Below are 26,858 nucleotides of genomic sequence, written 5' to 3' on the forward strand. Positions count from 1 at the left end.
TATGTGCTATGCCCACACCCACCGAGCACGCCGGCTGCTGTCACACAGCCCTGGACGGGCTGGGATGTGCCTTGCACCCATGTTTCATCCTGCTCGAGTGGTGTGGGCATGGGGCTGAGCTCCAAGGAGCCTCCTGTCCCATGGGTAACCTCGGTGGGGTCTCAAGTGGCTAACGTGGGGCTGAGCTCATGCTCTTTTCTCCACCCTACTTGTATGAACCATGCAGGGATGTACTGGTTTAGGGACAGCCACTGCTCGGCCAGCTGAGCTGAGCCGAGCTGCTGCAGAACATGAGGTGGGCAAGGGGCTGGCAGACACATGGCGAGCAGGAGGACCTGGGCCACTTCCTCCGGAAACAGGGCTAAAAAAATAAAGGAAAGAAAATAACTCTTGTTGTAACCAGAAAGCAAGTCACAGAGCAATTCACGCTTTACCTTAGGAAGCAGCCTGGGAGCAAACGCTCGCATCCTCATGCCGGGGTCAGCCTGGGTAGCTGGAGGGGAAAAGCTCTTCAGGCCTCACGCAGAGTTAAGCCCCAGCTCTTTGAGGACAGCGAGGGCACAAAGCAGCCCCCAGCAGTGCTGCAGCCCCCACGGCCACTGGGAACACAGGGGGCTCAGCGGCACTGGGTGAGCTCCTGCTCCCAAGGCTGTGCCGGGGTAGGTGCTGCTGCTCTGGGTGCCTTCCTCAGTCCTGGTTTCTGTTTGCACCGATGGGATCAAGTGGGAAGAGCAGGGCGAGGAGAACCTCAGAGGATGGAGCAAAACTGAACTATCTCGGTGTTCCAGTAACCTGCTGCTTTCTGTTGCCGATCATCCCAAAATTACCTCCGTATTGCACTTGGCAGAGCTACCGCCCTGTAGCTCTCGCACCAAATCACAGGCTCTTTGTTGTAAGAAAAGAGGTGAAAACCTGCCGTGCCTTCCAGCTCTGGCAGCTCCAGGAACAGTCAATCCTTCGCTCAGATCTCTGTTTTCTCCTAATGGCAGATCAAAGCTCCTCTTGGCAGCGAGACCCCAAGGCATTCGTGAGAAATGTTCGCTGCAGCCACAACGACCTACTGCAAACCTCAGCTAGCAATCAGGTGAGGTGAGCGTCTCCTTGAAACACCATCAGGATTAAGTTAAATCTTTCTAGCCAGGCCTAAGCAATTCAAGCTCTTTTTTTTTATTATTATTATTTTATTTTTTTTAATGTTTACCCCAGCTGTGGTACCTCTGCATTTCTGTTGTCTGTTTGGATGAAGATTTGGCTGTAACATCCCACGGTTACCCAGACCACTCCTATAAGCTAATTTATACGTAGGATAAAGAACTTTGGCTGCTTATCTGAACAGCTCTCTTAATCTGAGATTCACCACTAATTACAGCCAAAGGATGAAGGGGGAGGCTGACAGGACACAGCTTGCCTGTGGGACATGTTTCTCCCATACATACCTGCCGCACTGCAAACACCAAGCTTTTAAGGTGCCGACGTCTCCTGAACCTGCGAACCAGCAGCACCAACCAAATGTTCTCTGCAGGAAGCACTCGAGAAGCAGAGTAACACAAACCCAGCAGCATGGTGTTGACATACAGACGTGCCATTTCGTAAGAAAGGGGTTTCCAGAGGAGCCGTCATCTTCTCGTGCGTCCCAGGAGCGAAACCCGGAGAGGCAGGGCAAGGAGCACCCCATGCTGTGTCCCCCCGCAGCACCTGGGGGTGGAGGCAGGAGATCGGGATTGAGAAGCTCACCAGAAAGCTGCAGAAGTGGGGTTTGTTTCCTGAATTCACCTCGGGGCACAGTCAAGCTCCTCCGGTGTTGCTCCTGGGGTGGAGAACTGGAGAGCTGGTGGCCTCCGATCCTCGTCCAGATCCCAGCAGCTGAAGTCCCTGCGTGGTGTCTTTGTGTGGCCAGGTCAATCCGAGTTTGTCACTGGGAAATAGGATTCCTGGAAGGTCTCTCTCAGATGCCTTTGTTTTCGTGTTTTATGTTGCGTTACCTTTAGGTGCTTTCACCGCTCCTCTGATGAACTCTTCACGTGCCACCGAGCAGAGGGGTCGTGGGGAAATCCCGCTGCAACCAACTCCAAGAAGACATTCACATCATGTTGGTTTAGGTGGAAACAGTAAACTTGATTTATTGAAAAAATCTATTACATTTATTCCTTTATTACACAGGTTTAAAGTATTTAAAAATAGCTCTTATGGGCATTACACTTAAATTTTATGACATGTTTATTGGACTTTGAAGAAATGTACAATATGTCATTTGACAGTATATTTTAAAAAGGGCCTTATGTACTAAATTTTTCTTTTCCATAGGTTTTATTTTTCTTATCAACATTTGTTCAAGTCATATATTAAGGGAAGAGGGAAATAAAATTACACAAAAAGAATGTCTGCAAATACAAGTAGTAATTTTATTGCAATATACCGTAGCTAAGTGGTCTGGGGAAATCGGAACAGTTTGGAGCTCAGTACAATTACAACACTGTGGAATTCAACAGAGGATTTTTTTTTCTTAAAGCAAGGAAATAAAAGGAAAAAAAAAAAGAAGAAAAAAGCTCCCTTGATGAAAATTCATCGTAACAGAATCACATGACCTAGACAGACGCACACGTGTGTACATACGTTGATATATGGCTTATCTGTTGCAGAGAGGAACGTGCAACCTTTCCTGACCTTCCCACTGTTCCCAGACAAGGCTCTCGCCAAGGTGAGCAGCTAAATTCTGCGATATACCATTTATATACTCATCTGCACTGCTTTGCTGCTGGAGTCTGCAGTTTTTTAGGATAGCACCTTTTTCTTTTTTTTTTCCCCCAGTGGAAAAAAAAAATAGACAGAACACAACACAAGAAGGGAGACGGATGGACACGGCTCTTGCAGACCCAAAAGCACCACGCAGCGTCGCAGCTCCCGCCGCCGCCTCGAGCCAACACCACGGGCACGGGCTCGGCATCGCTCCCTCCTCTGCTAGGGAAGGAGGGGGGAAAAGACATCATATATAGGCTCTTCTTCACAGTAAATGTGATGTCCTTTCCTTTACGGTGGCAGGCCCCCCTTGGCTCAACCGTCGCTGTAATACTCCAGGCCAAATAATAATAATAATAATAAAAACCCTGCAACATCTATTTGCCAGCCAAGAGATCTAAACAAGGAAATGGCCAGGGAGAAAACAAACAAATGGTGAAGAAAGGTGGTCTCAGCTGGTTGCGATCCAAAAATGCTGCATGGAAAAAAAAAAGAAAAAAGAAAAAAAAAAAAAAAAGCCATCCTGGCAGCCACCGTGGGCAGACAAAGAGAATTGCACATGCAGCTTCGTCCTCACATCCGGACAGCAAACAAGTACATAAATTAGCACCACAAACATTCAGCGACTGAGTACAATCTGGTGTGATTACCACCATATAAAATGCATGAATATTTTTTTTGAAAAAAAAAAAAAAAAAAAAAAGGCGTAAGCACATTTAATACTTTCTACACGGGCCGTAAAAGCTACTGTAATACAATTAAAGAGAGGAGCAGACCTTCTACATAACGAATATGAAGGTGGCATGCATTTATAATCAAAGACTGTAGCAAAAGCGTGCAGTCTGCGTTGGAAGTGGCTAAAGCAAAGGCCAGTGGGAGACTGGTCACTGGCAGGGTATAACCAGTGTTGTGTAAATGTTACTCAAATAGATAGCACCACAGAGACATGTAAAAATAAAAAGCACCTTTTTTTTTTTCCTCCTTTTTTTTGTTTTGTTTTACACTTGGTATTCAGAGAGGACAAATGGATTTCCCCTGCCAGTGCAATCTGCCGCTGGGAATAGATTTTTTTTTTTAATATTTTAAAAGAATGCTGAAGGAAAAAAGGAGGCGAGAAGAATTAACTTAAAACACATATATTAAGGTGAGCAGGGGTATAAAAGGCAGAGATGCAAATGGGATCCCGCTTTTAGGTCGGCGTTTTTCAGCAATCTTAGCAAGAAGTGGCTTTGTTTTCCTTATTTTGGAGCAAATCCTTCCAAAGGCATCAGTGGCCGGGGGGGTCAGGGAGGCCTCACCCCACAGAGCCTCGTGCCTGGGCACAGCCCCTGGGTGTGGGGCAGCGCCAGGGGGGGCGCGCGTGGCAGGGCTGTCATCGTACGGACAGGGTCACATGCATGTTATGAAGCCAGGAACGTTTAACCACTTAAAATAATATACAATACACATACTTACTTACAAACATACAAAAATATAAGCACCTTTAAGACACGGGGAAGAAGACGCCCGGCGTGGCTTTTAGCGACCGAATTGGGTGGGTGAAATTTTGTAAAAAGTGGAATCAGGCGATTCAAGGGCGGTACTACAAATGCTGGAAACGGCCATTACACCTGCTTGCTAGACCCGATCCAAATCTCACGGAAGCCAACGAGATGACCATGAAGAACTTCAGCAGGGTTTGGATTAGAGCCAGGACTGCCCCGGTTTCAACGTCAAGCCGAACGCAGGAGTTTCAAGTTTTTTTTCCTGTATTTTTTTTCTTAGAGACAAACAATAACCTCCAGCCAAGCTCTTGGCATCATCTCAAGTCTTTGATGTGCTTCCATCTCCGGATGCCTGGGTGGCTGTGCAGAGGTGGCTGCGGGAGGGAGGTGACATGGGGACAGGTCTCGGGGCCACACGTGTGGCCTCAGGTCATGCGATTCTGGTCTGTCGCGGGAACGGTCCTCGCGGTTGGGTTCGTGTGGGTGCAGCGGCACAGAGGAACTCGGGCAAGACGAGGAACAAAACAAAAGGAAAAAAAAAAATAACCCATCGCTGTCCAGTTTCAGAACGTGCATGTGACAAGGAATTCTTTTTTTCTTTTTTTTTTTCTTTTCTTTCTTTTTTTTTTTAATTAATTAAATGGCGCAATGAGGTTACGAGGTTGCTCATTTGGAGACTAGTTTTCAGGTGGCTCTTAGCCCATGAAGCAAGCCGGTCCCACCTCGAATCCAAATTTCTGTGACGCTTCTCCAAAGTCATTGAACATGATGTCGACTATGGGTACTTGCTCGACCTTGGGCGTGTTGATTTCCAGGACAGTCTTCTGATAGCCCTTCTTTGCCTGGCGGGGAGAAGGGGGAGAGAGAGGAGCTCTGGTGATGCCTCCAACCCAACACCAGCCAGTTGTCACGAATGAGAATTTACTGGTCAGCTGGGAACACGGAGACGGTATCGCCCAGGTATTTCCTGAGCCGATTCAGAGGCATCCAGCACCAAAAAAAAACAAACGCATTTACCCTGCAGATGCACTAGATAAGCTCTCAAGCAGGATGGCTGGGGACCACTGAGCAAACCCTGGGGGGGATGAGTGGCCTGAGCACGGACTTTGGAGGAGAACAGCTGTTGCCATGCAGACAGAAAAGCACGAACGCTGCCTTCAGCACATCTCAGAGCTGGAATGGGAGCCTGGTAAAACTGTTGTGGCTGTGGTATAGCTGTGTTGCCTCCCCGAGGACACGCATGGGTTGTTGAGCAAATGTGAGCGATTTAATTTGAATATATTAGTTTGACTATTATCCGAGCGCTACCGAAAAGCCCACGTTTAAAGTTTGATGGAATTCACTTCACAAGGTGATGTTGTCTTTTTATCGTGCCTGCTAGCCATACAGTTATTTCTGAAATATAAATAATTATTGGAGGAGCAGAAGTGCACCCGGGGGCATACAAAGCTGCACAAACAAGTGAATTTATGGAGCAGCTTTTGGCTCTACCTTACCCTCTGATTTGTGTGTCTCAGAAGAATAGGCTATAGCACAGCTACTGAGAAAGGGCTGTAAGATCAGGAAAAACACATCCAAATAATGGCCCAGACATTAGCCCTGGAGTTCCTCCAGCATGGGCTGCAGCAACCTCAATCACGGTGAGCACACGGGTCCTGTCGGGACCTCTGTGGCAGTGCCGTGTCGGGTAGGCAGGCCTAATTTTTCACTTGGTAGGGCTCAGTCTTATCAAATCTTGCCTATGTTTCAGGAAGGATGACCTGCTGAGGTCACGGAGATGGTGGAGGAGTGCAGAAGATGCCGAGCATCTTTCTGCAAGGCTCTTTGAGGGTCTCGCAGGGATGCGGCTCTGCACCAAATCGATCCCTGAACGATGCAATGAGCTCCCCTGGCATATTTTACCTCCTCTTCAGAGCCCTGCAGGAACGCATCCCGCAGAGAGGGGCAGGAAGGAAGGGCTAAGACCCAGCAGCTCCAAAGCGATGCTCAAGGAGCCAGGAGACAGCTCCGTGCCCCACCGTGGCACCAGCTCCAGGGCTCATCCAGCCTCCCCCTCTGCTCCCGACTCCTACCACGGCCCCTGCTGCTCCCTGCCCAGTTCTTGCCACAGCCTTTGATTTTTGGCACGGAGACTGGTCCTGCTGACAGCAGCCTGTGCTACAGCCTTCAAGGAGAAACAACCAAGCAAATAAACGCCAAGGAGCGACAGACCCGTTTCCATGCAAATATCCCTCATTAGGGAAAAGGGAGAGGAATGTAGGGCACCTGAGCGGCACCGCTTAAGCTGAAAGGATTTTCATCAGACACATCTGCCTTAAAATTCGCAACGTGTGATCTCGCAGCTTCCCCAAGTCTTAAGAAAGAAAAGGGAGGGGAAGGCTTTTTTTTGCTGAGGACAAGATGTGTTAGCAGGAGACCCGAAGTACTTGAGGATGAACTTCCCCATGTGACTTCTGAGTGTTTTCAGCAGAGGGATGAATGCCCTTTCCCTCTCTGCACGAGTGTTAAAAGAAGTGATTCTAATTTGATTTTCCTCATTGCTCCTACAGTAAAAAATGTGTGTGTGCCAGAACAGAATCACTTCCATCTCAAATTACGTGGAGGGCTTTTGCTGTCAAACATCTCTATCTTTCAGTCCCGTGGGCTTCAAGCACTGCAGTTGCAGAGGGTGAGAATTATGCAGGCTTTTGCACTAGCAAACTGGATCTCAGAATAAATACAAGCAGCACCTGCTTTGCCAAATTTTCAGCTCCTGAGGGCAGATTGCTCAGAGCTCAGTCCCAAATCAGGTGCCCAAAAGGAGGAGGAAGAAGCAAAGGCAGGATGTTGGGCCCCTATGGAAGATCTGACCATTGCTCATTGCAAAGACTAAGAGCACTGGGGGCTGCTTTGGCTCGTCCTTCGCCAAGGGCACGGGCAGACCTCGTGCAGAGCAGGCACAGAGCAAACCAAGCGCTGTGCTGGGCTCCTCTGGAGCTCGGGGACGCCCAGCAGGAGCTGAGCAGCAGCTGCACCCAGCACAACCTGAGCCCTCCTGGAGCTGCACGCAGCAGCGTGCCACCAGCAGAGCCACCACCACCCCAATGTAATGCTTTGCCTCCAAGATTTCCTGAAAGTTTCCTGAAAGCACTTGCAAAATTATGATACCAAAGCCTACAGAACTCCCCTGCACTTGGGTGTCATCACTCACACCTCCCCGCGTGAGTCAACTGAGTAAGAGCAAAGGCAGGAGGGAATGTTTAAAAGCAAGCAATGACTTTAGAAAGGTCCCTTCTTTATGCAGAGCCAGCAACAAACCCAATGAACGTGGTTTCTAGAGGTGCTGCAGTTTCCCCTGGCCTCGAGATGAGCCGTGGCATAGGGAAGAGCAAGCTCGAGGTCTCCCAACCTGGGAATAACCCTCGAGGCCACCCAATGGCATGGGAAATTTGGAAGCGATTTGCTCAGAAACCCCTTCCGCAGGGGCTTCCCACGTACCGCGCAGCCGTCGAAGGCGGCTCGGATGTAGGGGTTGTTGTCGTAGGACATCTCCTCGTCGTTGGAGCCCAGGAAGCGGATGGCCTTGTCGTAGCTGTCGGTGGTAGCATCGTGCCAGGCTACGGACTGGTAGCAGTTGTAGGTGATGTTCTGGTGGGCCGAGGCGCTCAGGAGCCGGAGGAAAGTCATCTGCACCACTCCGATGGGGTTCCCATCCGAATCCACGTAGGAGAGCTATGGGAAGTGGAGAAGGGGAAACACTGGGCAGTGAGCAGCAATGCAACCTGCCTGGGGGGCTCCAAGGACCACCAGTCTCACCCATCCGTATGCCCACGTGCACGGGCACCCTGCCCTCTGCTCTGGACCTCCCCACCCCAGCGGGGCACGGATCCCGCTCCTGCCATGCTGCATGGCACAAGGATGCTCTGGTTCTTCTGCTGCTAGGGCAGGTTTTTCCTCTTGCCGTTTGTGATCTGTTCATGAGCTGAACCAACAAGGCTAACACGGGGCAGGAGGAGAAAGGAAAGGGGATTTTGGCCCTGGTTGCAAAAGGGTGCAGTGCTGAGCAAATTCGGGGATATATATCCAAAAGCTATTAAAGCCAATACTGAGCATACCTCTCCAGCTTTTGAAGAGAGAAGAATGAAGACTTATGGAGGAGCTTGGGGTTTTGTTTTCCTGCCCCATTTGACACAATTTTTGACCTCTGTAGGTATTTTGCTCTGCACACACAGGGGCATTTCCCATTCATGTTTCCTGGATACCAGTGCAATGGCTTTTAAACAATCCTTGCAACCTAATCTGCAGGAATCCTGTTCCTGCCGACAGGGGCTGCATGCAGCCCTGGCTAGAGAGGCTTTGTCAGCCACAGGGAGGTCTGCTTGCTGCCCTCGGGGCATGGCGTGAAACGCAGAGCTGCACAGCTGCGCTTGCACAGGGATTTGCTCTGTTCTGCACATCAGGCTCCTTCTCTCCCCCAAGGGAGAACGGTTTCTGGAAACACATTTCTGCAAAACAAATTACTGAATCCCCTGCAGCACTGCAGGATTCGGGCCTTTCCAGTACTTTCTCTCGTGCCCCACCAAGGAAGCAAACACACAGTCGGCCAGCCAGACTGCAAGTACAGACCGGCTGTACTCGAGGTGGTGTCTCCAGCCATGGCCAAGCTACCAGAGCTGCTGCTGCTGGAAATTGTCCTCTACAGACAGATGACTTCTTTAGACATGATTGGGGGAAAAACACAGCACAGAAACAACGCAGAGTTCTTCGAGGTGCCATGAAACATCAAATTATGGCGCGAGCTGCAAACAGTAGAACAGATTTGTAACCACATGACAAAATCACGAGTAAAAAGATCATAAAAGTAAATAAACATATACCAACCGGTTGTCAGGATACCGTTGCGCTGTCCTCCTGAGAGTTAAATATGACTGACCATGAGAGAGCCACGCATGCCAGGTGGAGAGAGACCAGAAAACCACCAGGACATGGAAGGAGAGGGATACAAAATGCCAGCTACTTGGCACGCACTCAGCGTCTCAGCTACCCATCGACCTGCAAGATTTGCTTTCCCTTGCATTTTTATTTCAAATCAGTGCTTGGCCTGGGAGCCTGGCTGCTTGCTAAGGGGTCTCAGTTGCTGTTCTGCCTCTGCAGGCTGCGCGAGGTTTGCAACCGGAGCCACTGGGAACCGGTTGCACGCACAAGGCTTGGCTGGTTCTGCAAAAATCAATCTTTTCCTTTTTTCCTGTGTGACAGTATTTGCCTGTGGCAGGTGCCATATGGCATTGAAGGATAACAGGATGGGATAGGTGGCAGGTCTCGTTAGAGCTACTGGGAATTACGGGTGTGCATGCGTAACGCACACGGGAGGAAAGCAGAGTCCAAAAGAAAACATCTGCAACTCTCTTATCCCTCTAAATGCAGGTTGGCTGCATCGTGAGAAATCCTGGGAAATTAACTCCAGGTACTCTGTCATTGATTAATGACAGTGGGGAAGCATCAAAACAAGATGGTTTCCTTGTATTTCACGTTTACTCTGTCCATCTTACTTCAGATGCTCCCAGAAGAAAGGCAAGCCTTGGCACAACTGCACACCTTGTGCGAGCAGAGATTCTTTGGGGTGCCCCATAAGCAGCCCCATGGAAATCCTCCCCATGTCTCCAGGCTCCTCGGGGCTCAGCCCTGGAGAAGCTGGGGCGGGGCTGGGCCGGGCACAAAAGCTCTAGGGATGAGCAGAGCACCCCAAGGGGCACTGACACCCATCCTGCCAGCCTGTACAGACTTCAGTTGATTCACATCCAGGCAAACATTTTCCCCAGTTACGGATCTCATAGCTCCAAATACAAATTGGTGTGAAATGGAGCTATCTTTTTTGTTTTAAACAAACTTTACATTTATGGCCTGTGCGTTTAACAGTTTTGTGGTTTGCTTAGGAAGGTCTTCTATGTGCTGGTGGCTTTTTTCCAAATGGAAAATGTGAGACAGGCAAAAATCAAGAAAACGGCAACATGGAAAGATGGAACAAAGGGCTCCAAGTGGCACTGAAATTCCTATTGAAAATAGGGCCCTGAGCTCTAGGCTGGCCATTCAGCCTCTAAAGTAGCTGACACACAGACTGGAAAGAAATAAACAAAAGCAGAGAAGATGGAGAGATGAAGGCACTTGTAATATTAATTGATGAAGTGCTCTGTGACTAAGCTAGGAGCAGTTGCCCTCCAAGGAGCGATGAGGCTGAAGCCTTGGCTTTGCGGCCTTGCCGGATGGTACAGAAAAGCTGCAGAAGCCATATCCTTCTTGTGGGCAGAATCAGAGCATACACGTTTAGTGGCGATGAAATGGGGCTTAGGAAAACAAGGCAGTGTTTTCCTTTGTTTGCTCTTTAAGGTGGAAGTTTGCACGTTCTGCAGGAAACCTCAGCCCTGGGCAGCGGGGCCATCGGCACCTCCACCTGCTTCTCTCTGCTGAGTATTTCCTCCTTCCCTAATCCTCCTGATTTGATTGAGCTCATTACGTGCATCCTGCTAATCCTACACGAACTGATACACACGCGGGAGATTTCTGTTTCCGAAGGAGAACTGGATCGTGCTAATCACTTGCTGATGGGCTCTGTGGGAGAGCAATCCATCCACCACAAACCTGCTACAGGACAAAACCCTTTTAAAGTGTTGTTGTCTTGGCTGCTTGCTGACATCAAGCATTGTTTGACCTCACAATAGCAACAATTAAGGATTTTTTAAAGGAGAAAAAAATCAGTAAAATTCCAGACTACCAAGCCTGGCACACACTCACGGCTTGAAATCTTCGTTTGACTCAGTGACTTCACCTCTCCCAGGCTCTGGGGGTGCTGCGGGAGCCCCCCATTCTTCCCCTGGGCACAACCTGATCCAGTCCAGCCATGTGCAGACTCCCCAGCCCAGCCTGGCTCCACACAAGGGTTCTCTGAAGATAAAGCTATTCTCCTTGGGGACAGCAGCATGGGGACACCCAGTATGCCTTCTCCAGAATGGGAATGGCTCAGGAGGTAGCAGCACCCTCCTGCAGGGCACAGCCTGCATGGGGCAAGGCAGACCTGCAGCGGCTCCAGCTCTGCCAGTGCCCGGGCACATCAGCGTGTCCCCTTCTGATGCAAGGAAAAGCTCAAGAGCTGCTCCTAGGCTTAAAGCCAGGCAGAGTGCTGCCTGAAAAAAGTGCCCATATTGGGTTTTGGTTCTTTTTCGCCTTACGTATTCCACCTTAAATGTTTCAACTGCAGCTTGTGATGGCAATTAGTCCAGCATGCAGAGTGCAACAGGTCTGGCCATACCAAAGCAGGTGACGTGCTCTGATTCAGACTAGAGGGCCAGGGTTAGCCACTTACCAAAGACCCCCGCTTGTATTGACTATACCATGTGGAAGGCTGTTCTTTGGGCCAACGAGCCATTTTACTCTGTAAAATACGACACGGGTTAAAGAAAACAGAAAACACTGAGATGCATCTTACCAGTTTACCGCGCTTGAATTCACTGAACCAGGAGCCTGGGTTTTCCTTTGGCCAAGAAGTAATTCTAGCCTAGTTTGTGGACGGCAAGGAGGGAAGAGAGAAAGAAAAGAAAAAAAAAAAAGAAATAAAAAAAGTTACATTCAGTTCCATGAGTAGAGTCTGCAAGTCTTATAGAAAATGTCCGATTTCTTTTAAAGAGCATGTTTTCTTAATCCTTATAAATCAGTAATAAGACCAGCCGGCAGAGCCCTAAGGTGCCAGCAGCCTCTCGAGCAGAAGGAGGTGCCACTGCTTGGCACCAGCCTCCTTCGCTAAGGGCTAACGCTCACTAACTCCGGATACTTTGGATGCCAAACCGGCAGTGCAGTCTGTTGGCAGGAGAGCTGAAAGGATAGACATAGGGGGAAAAAAAGGAAATATGAAAGTAACAGTGCTGGTAACAGACAAGGCTGCTGTCACTCCAACGTCAAATCCAGATGCTGTGGGGCTAGGAAAGGCAAAGAGCACGCTTAAGGAAAAGCCTCCATCTGCCTCCTGCAGTTGTGCAGCAACAAGGGGCAGCACAGGCAGCACATCCTCCTCCATCGGTGCCGGACCATTGCACGTGATGGAGCTCCAGCCACCTGGAGCAGTGCAGGGGGTGACCTTGACAAGAAACGTGCTGTCAGAGCATCCTTTATGGCAGACCATCCGAGCAGCTGAAGCACTTTTTACAGTCAGAGCACAAGGAAGGAGCGCGGCTGCCGTGTGCTCTCCTGCTTTCCTGAAACCTCCCTCGCTTCTGCCGTAAATCTCTCCAAAAACAATGGGCAAACTTTATGCAGGTGTCTCAGGATTATCCCCTCCTTTCCAGTCTGTGAACCATAAAGCTGGTCAGCATGCTTCTGCTGTGCTAAGGATGGACTGAAAGGGGAGATGTCAAACTCTGCAGAGACTTCTAATAAAACCATTCAGCCAACACTTCATGCTGCTGTGGTAGCAGTTCTCATCCCTCTCCATGGAAAACCAGCAGGCTGAGCCTTTTTCTCATTACGACGTTATTGCAATAGTGTAGCACAGTTTGCATTTGGGGAGCATCACAGCCTGTGCCCACAAGAGCAGTTGGATGAAGTGGAGCCCAACAGCCACTGGCAGAGTCAGTGGGGCATGAATGTCCTCTAAGATCATGGGCAGACTCCGCTTTTTTAGCTGCCAACACTTTGAGGAGATCCATGGCAAGGTAATGCAAAGGAGAATAAATCTATCTCCTATTTAAACAGCCCTAACAAAAAAATCATGGAATATTTATGCTCTATGTTATTTGCCCTGCACTGGCACATATTTCTGGTGGATAAAATTCAGCAGGCGAACGGCTTCCACTGGAGCAAACAGCTTCATCTGCACCTTGCGCCAGCTGCAGCGCAACCGTGACGTTGGGAGCACTCCCCCGGGCTGCTCTGCAAAAAGTTTCAGCTTGGCCAGCACAAGAACTGGTCCCAGGCACTGGGGAGAGGTGCTCCACAGAATAGGGTGTGTGGCTATGGGACAAAAATTGTGAGTATGGGCGAGCTAAGCACATCAGTACATGCTAACTTAATCAACCTTGTGCTTGAGTGCCTGGAACAGCGCTGAGACTGGCTGAAGCCATTTAGGAAACCAGATATCCCCGAGAAGCAGCAGGGGAAGTTACAGGAGGTGAACATTTATTTGCTCTGCCTGAAGACACAGCCAGGACGGAGGAGGCTTGTGCGCACAAACGGCAGAGTGGCAGCCCAGCTGCAGGAGGGAAGACAAGGAATGAATTAAACGTGGGGAGCCACAGCTCCTGCACCAACACAGTTCTGCCTTTGCAAAGTAAAAAAATAAGGTTTTAGCATTTATCATGCCTGAAAACATCAAAGTTTAAAACTGACTTACTCAAAGAAATTCTCTTGGTAAACATATTCCTTAGTATTTTAAAAGCCAGCATTGTACAACAAAAGAACAGTTCTGGATTTTTACTTGCTACTGTTCAATTCACCTGATATGGATTGTCTGTGAATACTCACATTGGGAAACAACCTCTTATCATCATAATATATAAGAAAAAGAAAGTTGTACGGACTTACTCCTTCAGACTTCTTATCTGGGAAAATGCAAGTCTCTCCACCAGCTGTGAAATTACAGTAAACTTTGAAAGAGTCCCTGGAACATCCTTGGTTAGGATCAACCCAGTATTCACCTGGATGCACGACAGGGCAGAGAGGGGAAGAAAGAATCAGCACTGTGGAGGGAGGACAATGGGCACTTCAACAACCATCTTAGTAGGTACGCTTCATCTCATTCACAGGCCAAAAAAATACATTATATGTATTTTTGGGAGACTGTTTGTTCTGATTCCAGGTGATACAGTGGCACCTTTCAGAAATACCATTTTTTTGCATCAGGCATCCCCATTCTTCTCAATGAGTCTGCCACGTTCCTCATGAGACACAAGGGCCAGAAGTCCCCCAAATCTTTCCCCTTGACTATTCACTATTAGTGGGAAACCCACAGCGTTTTTTCCCCGTCCCCGCTCTGTTCAGGACGCACCATCTGGGAAGTCGGGGTGACAGAGCTGCAGATCTTTGCAGGTGCGAGCTGGGTTATGCTGAGTTCCCAATGGATGCTTCATCTGCTCAATTTCCAGTTTCAAGGAATTCAGTGAGCCGAAAATTTCCTCCATGCCATCTGCATAGTCCATGTAGTTGTCAGCATTTCCATCATCCACCAACTGGCTGGCATCGATGTTTCGCCTTGTCCTCTTGGAGGCCTGGATGGGCAGCGGCTGGATGACTTCTCCAGGAGGACCCTGATTTTGGGGGAAAGAAGAAAACTTCTCATTGGGAATGGGGAATAGGCAGAAGAAATAGCCAAAGCAGCCATCACCACTGACAAACAGCACCACAAGACATGTAAAACACCCACGATGGTGCTAATGAAAACCCCAGCCACCAGGCACGAACACGGAGTTCATCTTCTCTTGTCCTCCTCCCATTACTAATTTCTCCCTTCACCTCTTTTCTTCCCTGGCAGGACTCAGGATATCCTGAATCTTTATCTGGAAATCTACATTAGAACACCTGTTAAATCAGAACTTCATTTCACACTTCATGCAATGGGCTGTACTTACAGGAGGCCCTGGGGGCCCAGGAAGACCCGATTCACCCTTTGGACCTGTTGGACCCTAGGTGGAAAAACAATGGAAAAACATAAATCACTCAGAAAAAAAAGCATTTGTTACTGATACTGCACTCTAGTATTTCTTTTAATAGCCTCTAGCAGCAAAAACTATCTTCCTATCCCTTTAGGCACACAAAGGGAGTCTCCCACCACCTTGCCCTCCAGTAAAACGTTTATTTTGTTTACTCTCTGATGCTTGGTAAGAGAAAATGTCTGTCAAACACTTGGTATTAAGCAGTCAAATTTTGCTCAACCTTCTGCAGAAAAGGAAGGATATTTCAACGTATGAAATCTCCAAACCAATTCAACAGGTCTATAAATCAAATAAAATCTTAAAAGTGATAAAATATTTAATTCTGCGTGGAAAAAAGACTTTACGAAGTTGCACAAGAGGAATTTTTAGCTGCCTGAATAGATGATCTGTAGTACGAAGCCTGCTTTAGTGATGCATTTCTCACCTTCGCTTTTCAGCTTGCTACCTCCCGCTTCTATTTTTAATATCCTCTGCTTTACAATGGTGGGTTGTCTCCCAAGGACTATGCATTGGATTCCTCCTTATGATCTTTTCTACACTGATGTTCAATGAAGTACAATGCGTGTAACATAAACCTTCCCCAATTATAACTTCTGGGCTTAGACAGCCTGAAAAGGCTGCGTTTGCTATAGTCATCTTTGGCTAATTGCTGTAATGCTACTGATGGGGAGGTGTCGCAGCAGGTTATGCACTTAATAAGAGATCCTCAACCTCTTCATTTAACAAAGTCTATACTCACTGACGATCCTTTAGCACCTTTGGGACCAGGTGGACCCTGTGTAGAGAAGAACGAAGGGAGTTAGTTTCTTTGTCAGCAGAGAAGTCAGCCTCTCCTTACAGACACAGTACTGTTATACAAGTTTCTGCAATTTTAACATTCACTTTCACTTTTGTGTCCACTTTTCACACCCATTTGAGCTGGATGCTACTTTTATTTGCAAACAGATAAAAACCACTGGTGTTGGACCAGTCTGCATCCCTCTCACAGGTCCATGCATGCTCTCTGACTTCCACCCACTGGGTACTCCTGTAACTCATTCAAGTGTTGTTAAGGGGCTCAGCTGGGAAACCCCAGTTCCCCACAGCATCCTCAAACAAGGTCATGCCAGAAGGGCTGAACTGGGTTATCTAGGAGCACCAAGGTGACCCCAGAAGGGCTGTGGAGCTCCCCAGGAACTGAAAGATAATTACTTGTCACATACCGGTAATCCTGGTGGCCCTGGGGGTCCAATTGGTCCAGAAGGACCTGTGATACCCTGAAAAATAAAAGCAGAACAACATTGATTTGCATGCAGTGATGCTGGCCTATTACTATGCAATTAACATCTGCTCACGGTTGACCACCTGATTTTGGAGGACATTCAAATTTGAAAAATAAATTATTATTATTATTTTTTTAAGTGTGTGCATCCAGAGAAGGTTATGAGGGGGAAATCTCATTTAGGCACACAGTGCTAAAAATCAGTCCTCCTGATGCATATTTAATGTTACCATCCCTCCAAGCCTATTCAACTCTTTTCATATGAGCCCTGAGAAACTGCTTTCCACTAAAACAGGTCATTCTGGAGCACCTCTACATTTCGCATGTAGAATAAACAACATTAATGTATAAAATAGAAAATAGTCCTGAAAACTCAGCAAGACTCCCTTGCTGATATTGACCATCTCTGCTATACCGCACCTGCTCAAAGGCAGCAAACCCCCCAGCTCAAAAACATGTTTAAAGGAGGTCTTATGGGACGTTTACCTGCTCTCCTTTGGGTCCTGCTGAGCCCTGGGGGCCTGGGAGACCTCTGTCGCCCTTTTCTCCCTGCTCACCCGGAGGTCCAATAAGACCAATTAAACCTGGATGACCCTAGGGGAAAATAGCAGATGTTAATTACGATCTCTCTCCGGAGGTAACCGAATGCCAAAGCTGCCCATCAAAGACATTTCCACGTACACAAACAAATACCTAAGCAAGGTGATAGGAGTTTGTAGCTATCCTTGACACCTGGAAGTGGCAGAGCAGTGAAAGCACAAGCTTTTTGCAACGCGAAATGCTACAAATGCAGAAAAAAACTGCTGCACCCAAGCGCCTGCTCATTTTGTATGTGACATATACTTCATACCCTTCTATGGGAAGGAGACTCCTGCCCTAAAGCAAGCCGGGTGTTTGCACCGCCCTGTGCCCCACAGCCAGACACAGACATCAGCGAGGTTGTGCACGGACTCTTACCTTTTCGCCTTTAGGGCCAGAGTCTCCTTTAAGACCAGGCAAACCAGGCGGGCCCTTTGGGAGGCAGGAGGGAAAACAAAGGGGAGAATGAGTTTATGGAAAACACACTCTCCCATTTCAAAACCTCATCAGATGTGATGGTCTGGACGTACCATTGGGCCTGGAGGACCGTCTGGGCCAGGTGATCCGGGGAGACCTTGTTCACCCTGTAAAACATCACAATTCCCTCAAAGCCATCGTTTATGCCAGCAGTGCTCCCAGCTGGGGCTATTCAGATTATTCACGCATCCTCATCTGGCCACTGTGCCAGGGAACATTTGCCCTGTTTTCTCAGGGATGGTGAAGACAAATGTATTTATACTCCTTTCGTGCTCCAGTCTCCACAGGAAAAGGGGCTTTCAAGCTCCAGGAAATGTTGCCCAAGAGAGGAGGCAAGCAGTCCCAGCACTCGGACAAAAGGTGCTGGGAGCTGGTATTCATCATCACGTTATTTCTATTTCCACTGAGTGTGTTTTGTCTGCTGTCAGGCACTGCAGCACAGAAACTCTCTGCCCACTTGCAGACAGCACATTACACTGGGAACAAACCGTCTTCCATGGCAGATGCCCCTAAAGCACAGCCCTGAGCAGAAATGTTCTCAGACTCTGCTCTGTTTGGGAATACTCACAACTGGACCAGGAATTCCTCGAAGGCCGTCAGGGCCGGGTTTCCCTGGAGCACCCTGGGGACCGATTGGGCCCGTCTTCCCAGGAGGTCCTTCCAAACCAGCTTCACCCTGCACACAAAGACAGCATGGTTTAATTTGCATCGGGCCATCAAGCGATCTTCTCAGAGATGCAGCGGCGGCTGGCAGGATGTCACAAAGTGAACACAATTCCCTGCATAGCATGTAAAATTTTCCATTCGTTGGTTTTCCTGCTGCTTCCCTATCCCTGATGTGCTGGGGACAAGTCTCCAAACAGCTTCACTTTTCAGCCTTGCCTATTTCTGCTGATTTACAGCAGGAGCGGTTCTTTGCTGCGAGCCCTCCAGAGCATGAAGCTTGCTTTGGTTTGGTCCTGAGAGATGTGCTAGCAGAGCACATCCTCCTCCACCAGCGTTCCTGTGCCTGCCACAACAATTAGATCTGTAATTTGCAATCCCACTTTCCGTTTCCCCACTACCCCTAATGAAACTGCCACGGTCCAATAATGCTGTGTTTGCCCTAGGATATGATGTACAGCTCTGCATGCCGTATTATTCACAACACATTAAATTGCCAAATATGGCACTTTGTCATTTCAAAGCAAGAAAAATATTCCCATGACCTTACCAAGCTCTAATCATCTCCACAGAGTTTGTTCGAAGATGAAACATACACTTTAATTTGAGGCCAATGGCCCCGGACTCAGGTTATTTTGTTGTAACACAGCAAAATCCAATCACTGTCTTTCAGTAACAATGTCAGAGGGTGAGTGCATTGGCACATGAAAGATATGGTTAGAAGAGAAATCCCATTCAGCTCTCACCTTGGCTCCTTTCTCTCCTTGCCTTCCTTCGGGACCAGCTGGACCAGGAGGGCCCTAGAGAAACCACAAAATAGATGTAAAACACAGTTAGATCACCCTGATCTGTAACGGCCTAGTGCAATTACCAAAACAATGCTACAGCCGCAGAGAAGACGACAACATGGAGACAAATATCTCTGAAAAGCTTTATAAATTAGCTCCTTGATAAACAAATCCCTGGTCTCTACCAGGAGAGAGAAAGTAAAGAGACACCTTAAATTTATATTTTCTTTTGGGTGTTGGAATCTTTAAAAAAGCAATGAAATTTAGTTGATAACTTCCCATTGATTCCCAATGGCTGTGGATGGCATGTCATTTTTTTTTATACATGCTGCTGCCTGGCATTTACTTCAGATGGAGTAATAAAATCGGTTAAAAAAAATCAACACGAGTACATTCAGAAAAATATTTTTAAACAATCAGCTTACCCTTTTTCCTGGGGGTCCGGAGGGTCCTGGCTCTCCCGTGGGACCTGGGGAACCCTAGATGGAGAGTGGAGGAGAAGCCATAACTGCACCACGAGACATGGGAAGAAGGAGCAAGCGTGCAAAACTCCAGCTGAGATTTGGAGTTTGTGCTAAGTAGGGGCGTGGGCGGCCAGTACAACTCCCAGCACTTCCTTGGGGTGCAGGTGGTATCTTGTTTTATCCCTTCCCACCATGTAATACCATAAGGCATGGCGAGCTTAAAACGAAAGGCTAGATTTTGTTTTTTTGTAAGCTAAGTTTTGCTTTTTGGACGTGTTGCTGAGCAGCCTGGATGGATGGCAGCAGCCAGGCTGACACAGATGGGAAGGGATGGGACGGGGCACGCAGCAGGGGAAGCTGCTGGGAATTAGTTGCTGTACGTCCTTCTGTGTTAAAGCCCTTGGACCTGCACAAAGACACTGTGGGGACTGAACACAGATCCCTTCCATCCAGTTACTCACAGTCTGACCAGGTTCGCCATCATCACCTTTGTCACCAGGGGGACCATCCTGACCCTGAAACAGAAGAAGAAGGAAACAAGCAGCAATATTTAGGGTACAAATGGAGCTAAATAAAGTGTCAGACCCAGCAGGTGTGGTTCAGCTTGTCCTCACGTCACCAGGAACCATCCCTTCCCATCTCTTGCTGGGAGTGCCAGCAAACCTCCCAAATAGCATATTTAATACTGTGGATAGGAACTGCTACTGCCCCAAAGGCTGCGGGGTGGGCAGAAGAACAGTCTTACAGTGGGACTTCCCACGCTTTCCCTGAGCAAAGACCAAAGGAGCTACTGGTGAATGAACAGCACATAATCATATTTCATAAAACCAAGGGGAAGAATCTAATTGCCCCTCTGTGAGCCAAACACTTACAGCTGGACCAGGTTCTCCGGGAGGACCGGGGTCACCAGGGAAACCAACTGGACCCTGCGAAGAGAGAAGAGGGAGACCCCCAAGTCAGAGGTTGCACCCGGAGACCTGCAGAGCACTGTACCTGTCACCCCACTGGCAACATGGGGAGATGCCCCATGGAGCAAAATCCCAATTCCCTACCCTCAAACCCAGTCCCAGTTCACATCCCGGTTTTGTGTCTTCAGTAATTTCATCCCATTACAGTTAGCAGCAGCTCTGCAGCCAGACTATACAAAGCTCCAGTACCTACACAGGGAATTTCATCTAGTTTTTCATAAATATAGTAGACAAGTGACAGTGAAACCCGCTCAGCTTTGGAGAATGTGCAGATTAGAAGGTTTTGCTTTTCTTTACTACACGATGTGTAACATTTTTCACCTGAAGATCCTCTCAAAGCATTTAATGACTAAAACAACTCCACCACTCTCCTGCATATAATGCCTATTGTGCACTTCAAACGATTCTGAGAACAGCGCTCAGACACTAAGTTTGAACCGATAATGCAATATCCCCAAACCCCATCTGTTAAGAGAGATGACTAACTCCCCTGCCTCCTTTGTTGTTTCATGCCATCTTTGCTTATCGCTTGATGAATTTCTTCAGCCAACAAGCATCAAAGGAGCAGGCAAGACAAATACTGTACCATTGTCATCTGGTATAAATCAGTACAGCTCTGCTGGCTTCCACAGAGCTACAGCAATTAGCATCAGCAGGGATCTGACCCCAGAGGTACTGCTCCCAGATTCACATAAATCTCCTCTATGCTATCTTGGAAGCTTTGCTCTGGTACAGAGGCAGAGGACCCTTGCAATGCATAAGCTCAAATGCAGAATAATCCTATTGCAGGCCCTCTCCATAAGTATGAGTTTCCTGACAGCCTGCAAAAAGGACTAACAATTCAAATAATGCTGCAAGATATGGTACGGCTGGGTCTTTTCCTCATCAGCACCCTAAAGGAATGGATTAATAGCACATATTATTTGAGGGGAAATTCTCTGGCTGGTAAACTTTCAAATTTCCACAACAATCTCTGGAAAACATCTTTCCACGTGGAAATCTCCACAGGGCAAGACAAGGAAGCACTATTTTGACAGCAGGGGGTACTTACAGGGCTGCCTTTGGGCCCATCATCACCTGGTGGACCTTTGGGACCAGGTGGACCGGCAGCACCAGAGGGACCTGCTTCACCCTTTTCACCTCTTTCACCTTTAGGACCCTGTAAAAGAAAAAGGATGTTTCTATTATCCAGTAAACCAACTTACCGATCCCTCATTATCCTTTAATCAATTCTGAACAAGACTCTCTTTGTATCTCAAAGCACAAGGACGTGATTTAGCAGTTCCTTCCCACAAAGATTTGATGGTGTTCCTGTTGTTGTGGGCAGCATGCATTCAGTGACTAAACGCTGTCCTATAAATACCCCGTACCATGGCAATGCCTCTGCCTGACGCCCAAACTGAGAACCCGGCTGGTTCAGTCCCTGCAACCCCATCCACACCCACCCCTCCCCAAAACCCCTGCCACCAGCTCCCTGGGGATACCAGGGACAAAAAGCTCCTCTCCACCACATCCCGTAGCATACTCACCGGCAGGCCAACCTCCCCGGGAAGACCAGGCTCGCCAGATTCACCGGGTTCACCCTGCAGGGGAGAAAAAAGGAAGCCTACAGCTCTGTTTCTGTCGGGTGCTGAGCTTTCTGCTGACGTGCTGAACCCCTCGGGCCTGCTGAGAACTGCGAGCTCCAGCAAGGCACAGGCTGGGTGCTGCCACACCACATGCCGGGGACACTTCACTATTTTCTATTTGGGTACACTTCCATCTTTTTGGCTTATAATAACAAAAACACACAACATATATATATATATATCAATAGATCTGTTTACTTAATTGTGAAGAAATCACTAGTACAAGTACCTCAAGACAGCATTAAACATGTTTCAGGTTGGGAGAAGCTGCCTCTTTTTAAATGGCACCTCTTTACAGACCAGGTGGATGAACAAAATGACCACAGCCATGAATTTACCCCATCACCACCTCATTCACCTGCCCTAATCCTCACCTTATCACGTGAAAATACAGCTCAGGCTCCAAAACAAATCCTCCCAAAGTTTGTTAATGAGCCCGCCACAACTGTGGGAATTGACACAGTCTGCAGTGGCACTCGTCCACCTGAGCCCTCTCGAGGTCTCATTTCACATGAGCGCAGCAAGGATGATGCTCACATCATGGGAGCATTCAATATCCCAGCTAGGCCAACAAGCAGACTGCCTTATCTTCCTGGACAGGCTTTTCTATTTCCCTTTTCCATTTTAAATGATTAACGATACATTGATATCTTAATGAAGAAGACCTCCTTATTAGCAAAGCCCCCAAACAAGTAGCAGACTTCTTGCAGGCTTCAGTTGGGTTTGTGCGGATGCTTTACCTTCTCTCCTACTGCGCCAGGATTTCCTATTCCTCCGGGAGAACCCTGGGGACCATCTGCTCCTGGTGGTCCAGATGGACCTCTGGGCCCGGGTGGGCCTGGCGGGCCCTGGGGAAAGGGGAGGCAAACTTCAGACAAGTTCCTGGAGAAATATTTACATCGGTGATGAAAACAGGAGGAGAGCATCTTACCATTTGCCCAACGTCACCTGTTTCTCCCTTCTCACCGGGTGGTCCAGGCAGGCCCTGAGGAGATGTAGGAAGGGATAATTTTTAGCTGTGAACACCTCTCGTGGAGCCCCAGCTTTCATCACCCCAAGCACTGCCTTGATGCTACAAATTACCTGCAGGCCCACAGGGCCAGGGGGACCAGGGAAACCTCGAGGTCCTTCGTCACCTTTCTGACCAAAGAGGCCTTGCTGTCCTCTGGGACCTGGCTCTCCATCGGCTCCCTATGAGGAAAAAGTCTAACGTGGCTTAGCAAGGGCACAAGGTGGGTGCACAGCCCCCTGCCCAGCACCTCCCACTGCAGCCAGCAATGCTCATCCCCATGCACCAGGTATGAGCAGTGCCAGGCAGAAACTGAAATTCTTTACAGAGCTTCCCAAAACATTTTTCTTATTTGGTAAGAAGCAGGATTCCTGCTAACAATACTCACAGCTGGGCCTGGCTGACCAATTGGACCCTGGGGGCCAGTAGGGCCTGGTGGACCCTGTCATGAAACAGAAGTGCAATGTCACATTTAGGAGCAGGAGGTGAAAAATCTCACCTGTAAAATAAGCACAGCATCCATTAAACCAGCATAAATCCCCGAAAGAGGGCAGTCAGAGGACAGGGTCCCTGGTGCACCAATGCTGGTGCAGCAGCGCTGCGCCTGAGGACATGCTTAAACTCATTTTGCAAAACACTTTCTGGGGGCGGTGGAAGCTGGAAATCTTTCTGGAGAGAAGGAAGCCATCTGTGTGTTTCTGTGTAGCATAAAATGTCTGAGAGATCACCGTTAACCTCCAGCATCCCCTCCTGGGGGGTGCAGCTACCTGCCTCCACGGCCAAGAAGCCAAAACCAGTGCAACCTGACCTCTTCCTTCAGTACATTTAAATTTGGTTTTAGCCATCAGTCACACATCTTTGCTCCAGCAAGGCAATATCACACCACTCAGTCCCCTCTAGATACACACGTGCAATTTATTTTCCATCCCTCAGCCTCTGAGCACACAAAGGATGCTTCAGTGTGCTATAAGCAACCAGAAAAGTAACTGCAGCCAAACACCCAGCTCTAACAGCAAGGGCTGCTGATGTTTCAGACATTTACACAGTCAATGGGCGACATGGAAACACCTCAGTGTGCTCCAGGGAGCTGAAGGAGAAAAACACTTCAGGCACTCGCTCTTGTTTCACATTGTGTGGGTAGTTGATGAAGCAAAGGAGAAGAGAAAGGAGTGAGAAGAAGTTAAAACGATACCGTTTTCTGTTTCCAGCAAGCCACACAACATCACCACATGTTCCTCCAAAGAGCAGCTGCTGGCGATGCCTGGCGCACTCACCTGCTCCCCTTTGTCGCCCTTGCTGCCCTTCTGGCCAGGCTCCCCGATCTCGCCCTGCCAGGAGCAAAGGGGCACAGTTAGCTTCTGTGTCCTCATCCAAAAGACGCTGATTCCCACAGACCCCCCCAGAAATTCTGAAAAGGGCCAGTGATTTGGCTGTAACCAAACCCTTCTGTACCAGTAAACCTTCCCAAGCCACCGCACGATGCAGGACGCAACATCCTGCAGGCCTCATTAGTGGTGGTGAGTGATACATCCCAGCTAACGCTTTCTAAGAATCCTCCAGTCCTAGAGGGGCTTAATGAGAGAGTGGGAAAGGTAATTAATTTGGAAAGGCCAGGCACCTGAGGGCGGGTCACCTGCTACAGGCTCGGGGAAGGCTAACTGGATTTCAGTGAGTGGTTTGGCTGGCAAAGTGCTGATTCTCTCCCAGACCCGACTCTGCTCAAATTGCAGGACTGTGAGCACCGCAAAACATCCCTGTTTTAGCAGACAGCACGTCCCGCCTGCTGCCAGCACGGTGGCAATGGGGCAGGTGGCCCCGCTCCCCCACAGTGACGCCACACTGCAGGGGGACTGCTCCCACCTTGTCTCCGTCCTCGCCGGGGGGCCCGACAGGACCTGCTGGGCCCGGCAGTCCCACCGGGCCCTGGATGCCGTCCCGACCCGCTGGGCCTTGAGGACCCTTCTCGCCCTGGAAGCAGAAGGAGCAGACAGGTCAGGCAGAGCTCACCTCCACCCTCCGACCGACCTGTCGCAGTCCAGTAACATTTTATTCAGCTGAAAACGACCCTGACTGGACGGGCATGTAGAGCAAGACCGGTTTCCAGATGATATTTCCTGGATCTCTCTCTCTCTGTGCTTGCTCTCTGAACAAGACAAAAATTCTATCTCCAGAGATAAAGAACAAATAAATCTAAATGGCGAATACCCAGATCACAGCTGCAATTTTGCTGCTGTAGCAATACAATTAGATTTAATCTGAACCCTCTGCCGCCTCTCTCTGAATGACAAACAAGTCTCCAACTAATTTTTATTCCCACAAACCAGTTCTTACTGATGCTGGTCCTGACCGCCCCAGCTCCATCCCTGGCTAATCCCTAAATAATGGCCCTGAGCTCTCTCCTGAGCCTCTGGACAAAAGAAAATACATGAAGCAAATAAAGCAATCTCTGCTGGCCTCCTGCTTAAACATCTCCTTGTATTCCTCAAGCCTGGAGCCTTTACGCAAATTTGTTTGTTTATAGGAACTGAACAGTGGATATTTTTCAGTTTCCTTGTACATAATTTAATTGCATCTGAATCCTGGATGCTCTCTTCTGAATAATTAGATGCCATATAAATTGCCTATTCATCTGTCCAATAACACATCATATAGATACTTGGCAGGACAGATGTTCGTAAAGATGATTCACCAAGAAATTCTTGCCTCTGGACTAGCTGTTGGAGTTCCTAATAAGCCAGCAAATGTGGAATACACTGGCTGATAAACACCTCTGATAACAACAATCAATCAGTGCAAGTGTCCTCATGCAGTCTGAAATCCCTGATGCCAGCATTTGCTCATTTTGCTGGATCTGAGGCTGAGCCTGGGCATGAACCAAAGCAACCCAGACGTCAGAGATAGTTCCAGCAACGCTCCTGGGGCACGGATCCGAGGCACAGCCTTCCCCTTTGGGACTGCCGTGGCACTGGGCTCCTCGGGGACAAGCAGAGGCATCCTGCCCACTCCCTGCCGCCTGCATGTGACATCTCACGTGCGAGCTGAGGGACTGAAAGACATGAGAGTGTGCACGGGCTGGCTGGTGAGCGCTGGGACAGGACCACACAGGGCAGGACTCCACCGTGCTCTGCTCGCAGTATCTTTGCACCACATGCTCACACCACAGGAGCACACAGCATTTGTTTCTTGTTTCCTTTTTTACACCCAGTCCAGGGGCTGTCTCCATGCTCAGCTCTAGTCCTACGTGACCCACAGCTGTTAATTGGTGTACTGGTACTTACTGGGGCTCCCTTTTCACCTGCAGGTCCCGGAGGTCCCTGAGGGCCAGGTCGCCCTGGCAAGCCGATGGGGCCGGCTGAGCCCGCGGGGCCTCGCTCACCAGGAGAGCCCTGTTTGGAGGAGGGAGGAAATGTTACTGGATTATTGAGCATTATCTATATACAGAAAGAAAGAAATGCAGCAGTAGGATGCTGCAAATGCATGGAAGTAGTAAGTGAGCACATCTGAGGGGGTGAGTTCCATGCTGTGGCTTGGCACCATCAGCCCCAGGGGTTCTGCAGATCTTCTTAATTAAAATCCTTGGAACGGCTGAGTTCTCCCCTGGCTGGCGCAGGGAGCTCAGCTTCTGGGGGCACGTTATCAGCTTGGAACATGTGTGTGACCACTTCATGGTTAATGCAGCAGGGAGGGTTCAATGATGAGTGTTTTCTTCCAGAAGGGCTGCACTGAGCACAAATCTCAAGTGGGAACAACTTTCAGAGGAAAAGCTGGTGACTTAAGAGCAAAATTCTGGATGTCCTGGATCGTCCCAGTTCCCCCAGCTTGTCACGTATGTTCATAGCTAACCCCATAAAATAACTGAGCTATTACATGTGTGTCTTGTAAAATAAAGCAGTATCCAGAAAGCCATTAGTTAACGCAGTAACGGAGGAGGCACCGATCTGTGACTAACCCTCTGCTTTGGCTTGCCAAGCTTGTAAATGTGTTAGGTGGTGCCTGGGAGGGCAAGGATACTCACTGCTGGACCAGGGGGGCCTGGGGGACCTTCGTTGCCTTTCAGTCCTGGAGCACCCTGGAGGGAAGAAGATGGGAAAACGGAGTCATTTGGGGAGCTGCGTGCTGCGCTGCTGC

General features: G+C 48.8%; 1 protein-coding gene across 4 annotated transcripts in view; it reads right to left on the reverse strand.

The window, feature by feature from the left end:
* Positions 1 to 2,199: 2,199 nt before the first annotated feature.
* Positions 2,200 to 26,858, reverse strand: part of COL5A1 (collagen type V alpha 1 chain) — a 152,091-nt gene continuing 127,432 nt past the window's right edge. For 2 of the 4 annotated variants that reach the window (XM_035555043.2, XM_035555046.2), the window contains exons 41-66: positions 26,746 to 26,799; positions 26,009 to 26,116; positions 24,591 to 24,698; positions 24,005 to 24,058; positions 23,119 to 23,172; positions 22,805 to 22,912; positions 22,653 to 22,706; positions 22,462 to 22,569; positions 21,623 to 21,676; positions 21,145 to 21,252; positions 19,998 to 20,051; positions 19,587 to 19,640; positions 19,087 to 19,140; positions 18,620 to 18,673; positions 17,779 to 17,886; positions 17,264 to 17,317; positions 17,112 to 17,165; positions 16,641 to 16,748; positions 16,096 to 16,149; positions 15,633 to 15,668; positions 14,810 to 14,863; positions 14,230 to 14,488; positions 13,767 to 13,879; positions 11,680 to 11,748; positions 7,698 to 7,931; positions 2,200 to 5,062 (exon numbers count right to left, since the gene is read on the reverse strand). In XM_035555043.2, coding sequence (XP_035410936.1) covers positions 4,916 to 5,062; positions 7,698 to 7,931; positions 11,680 to 11,748; positions 13,767 to 13,879; positions 14,230 to 14,488; positions 14,810 to 14,863; positions 15,633 to 15,668; positions 16,096 to 16,149; positions 16,641 to 16,748; positions 17,112 to 17,165; positions 17,264 to 17,317; positions 17,779 to 17,886; positions 18,620 to 18,673; positions 19,087 to 19,140; positions 19,587 to 19,640; positions 19,998 to 20,051; positions 21,145 to 21,252; positions 21,623 to 21,676; positions 22,462 to 22,569; positions 22,653 to 22,706; positions 22,805 to 22,912; positions 23,119 to 23,172; positions 24,005 to 24,058; positions 24,591 to 24,698; positions 26,009 to 26,116; positions 26,746 to 26,799 — 2,316 coding nt within the window. In that variant the 3' untranslated portion in view covers positions 2,200 to 4,915. The other 2 variants (XM_035555044.2, XM_035555045.2) reach the window with 2 other exon arrangements.

This window comes from Cygnus atratus, chromosome 19 (assembly GCF_013377495.2).
Source record: "Cygnus atratus isolate AKBS03 ecotype Queensland, Australia chromosome 19, CAtr_DNAZoo_HiC_assembly, whole genome shotgun sequence".
Lineage (NCBI taxonomy): Eukaryota > Metazoa > Chordata > Aves > Anseriformes > Anatidae > Cygnus > Cygnus atratus.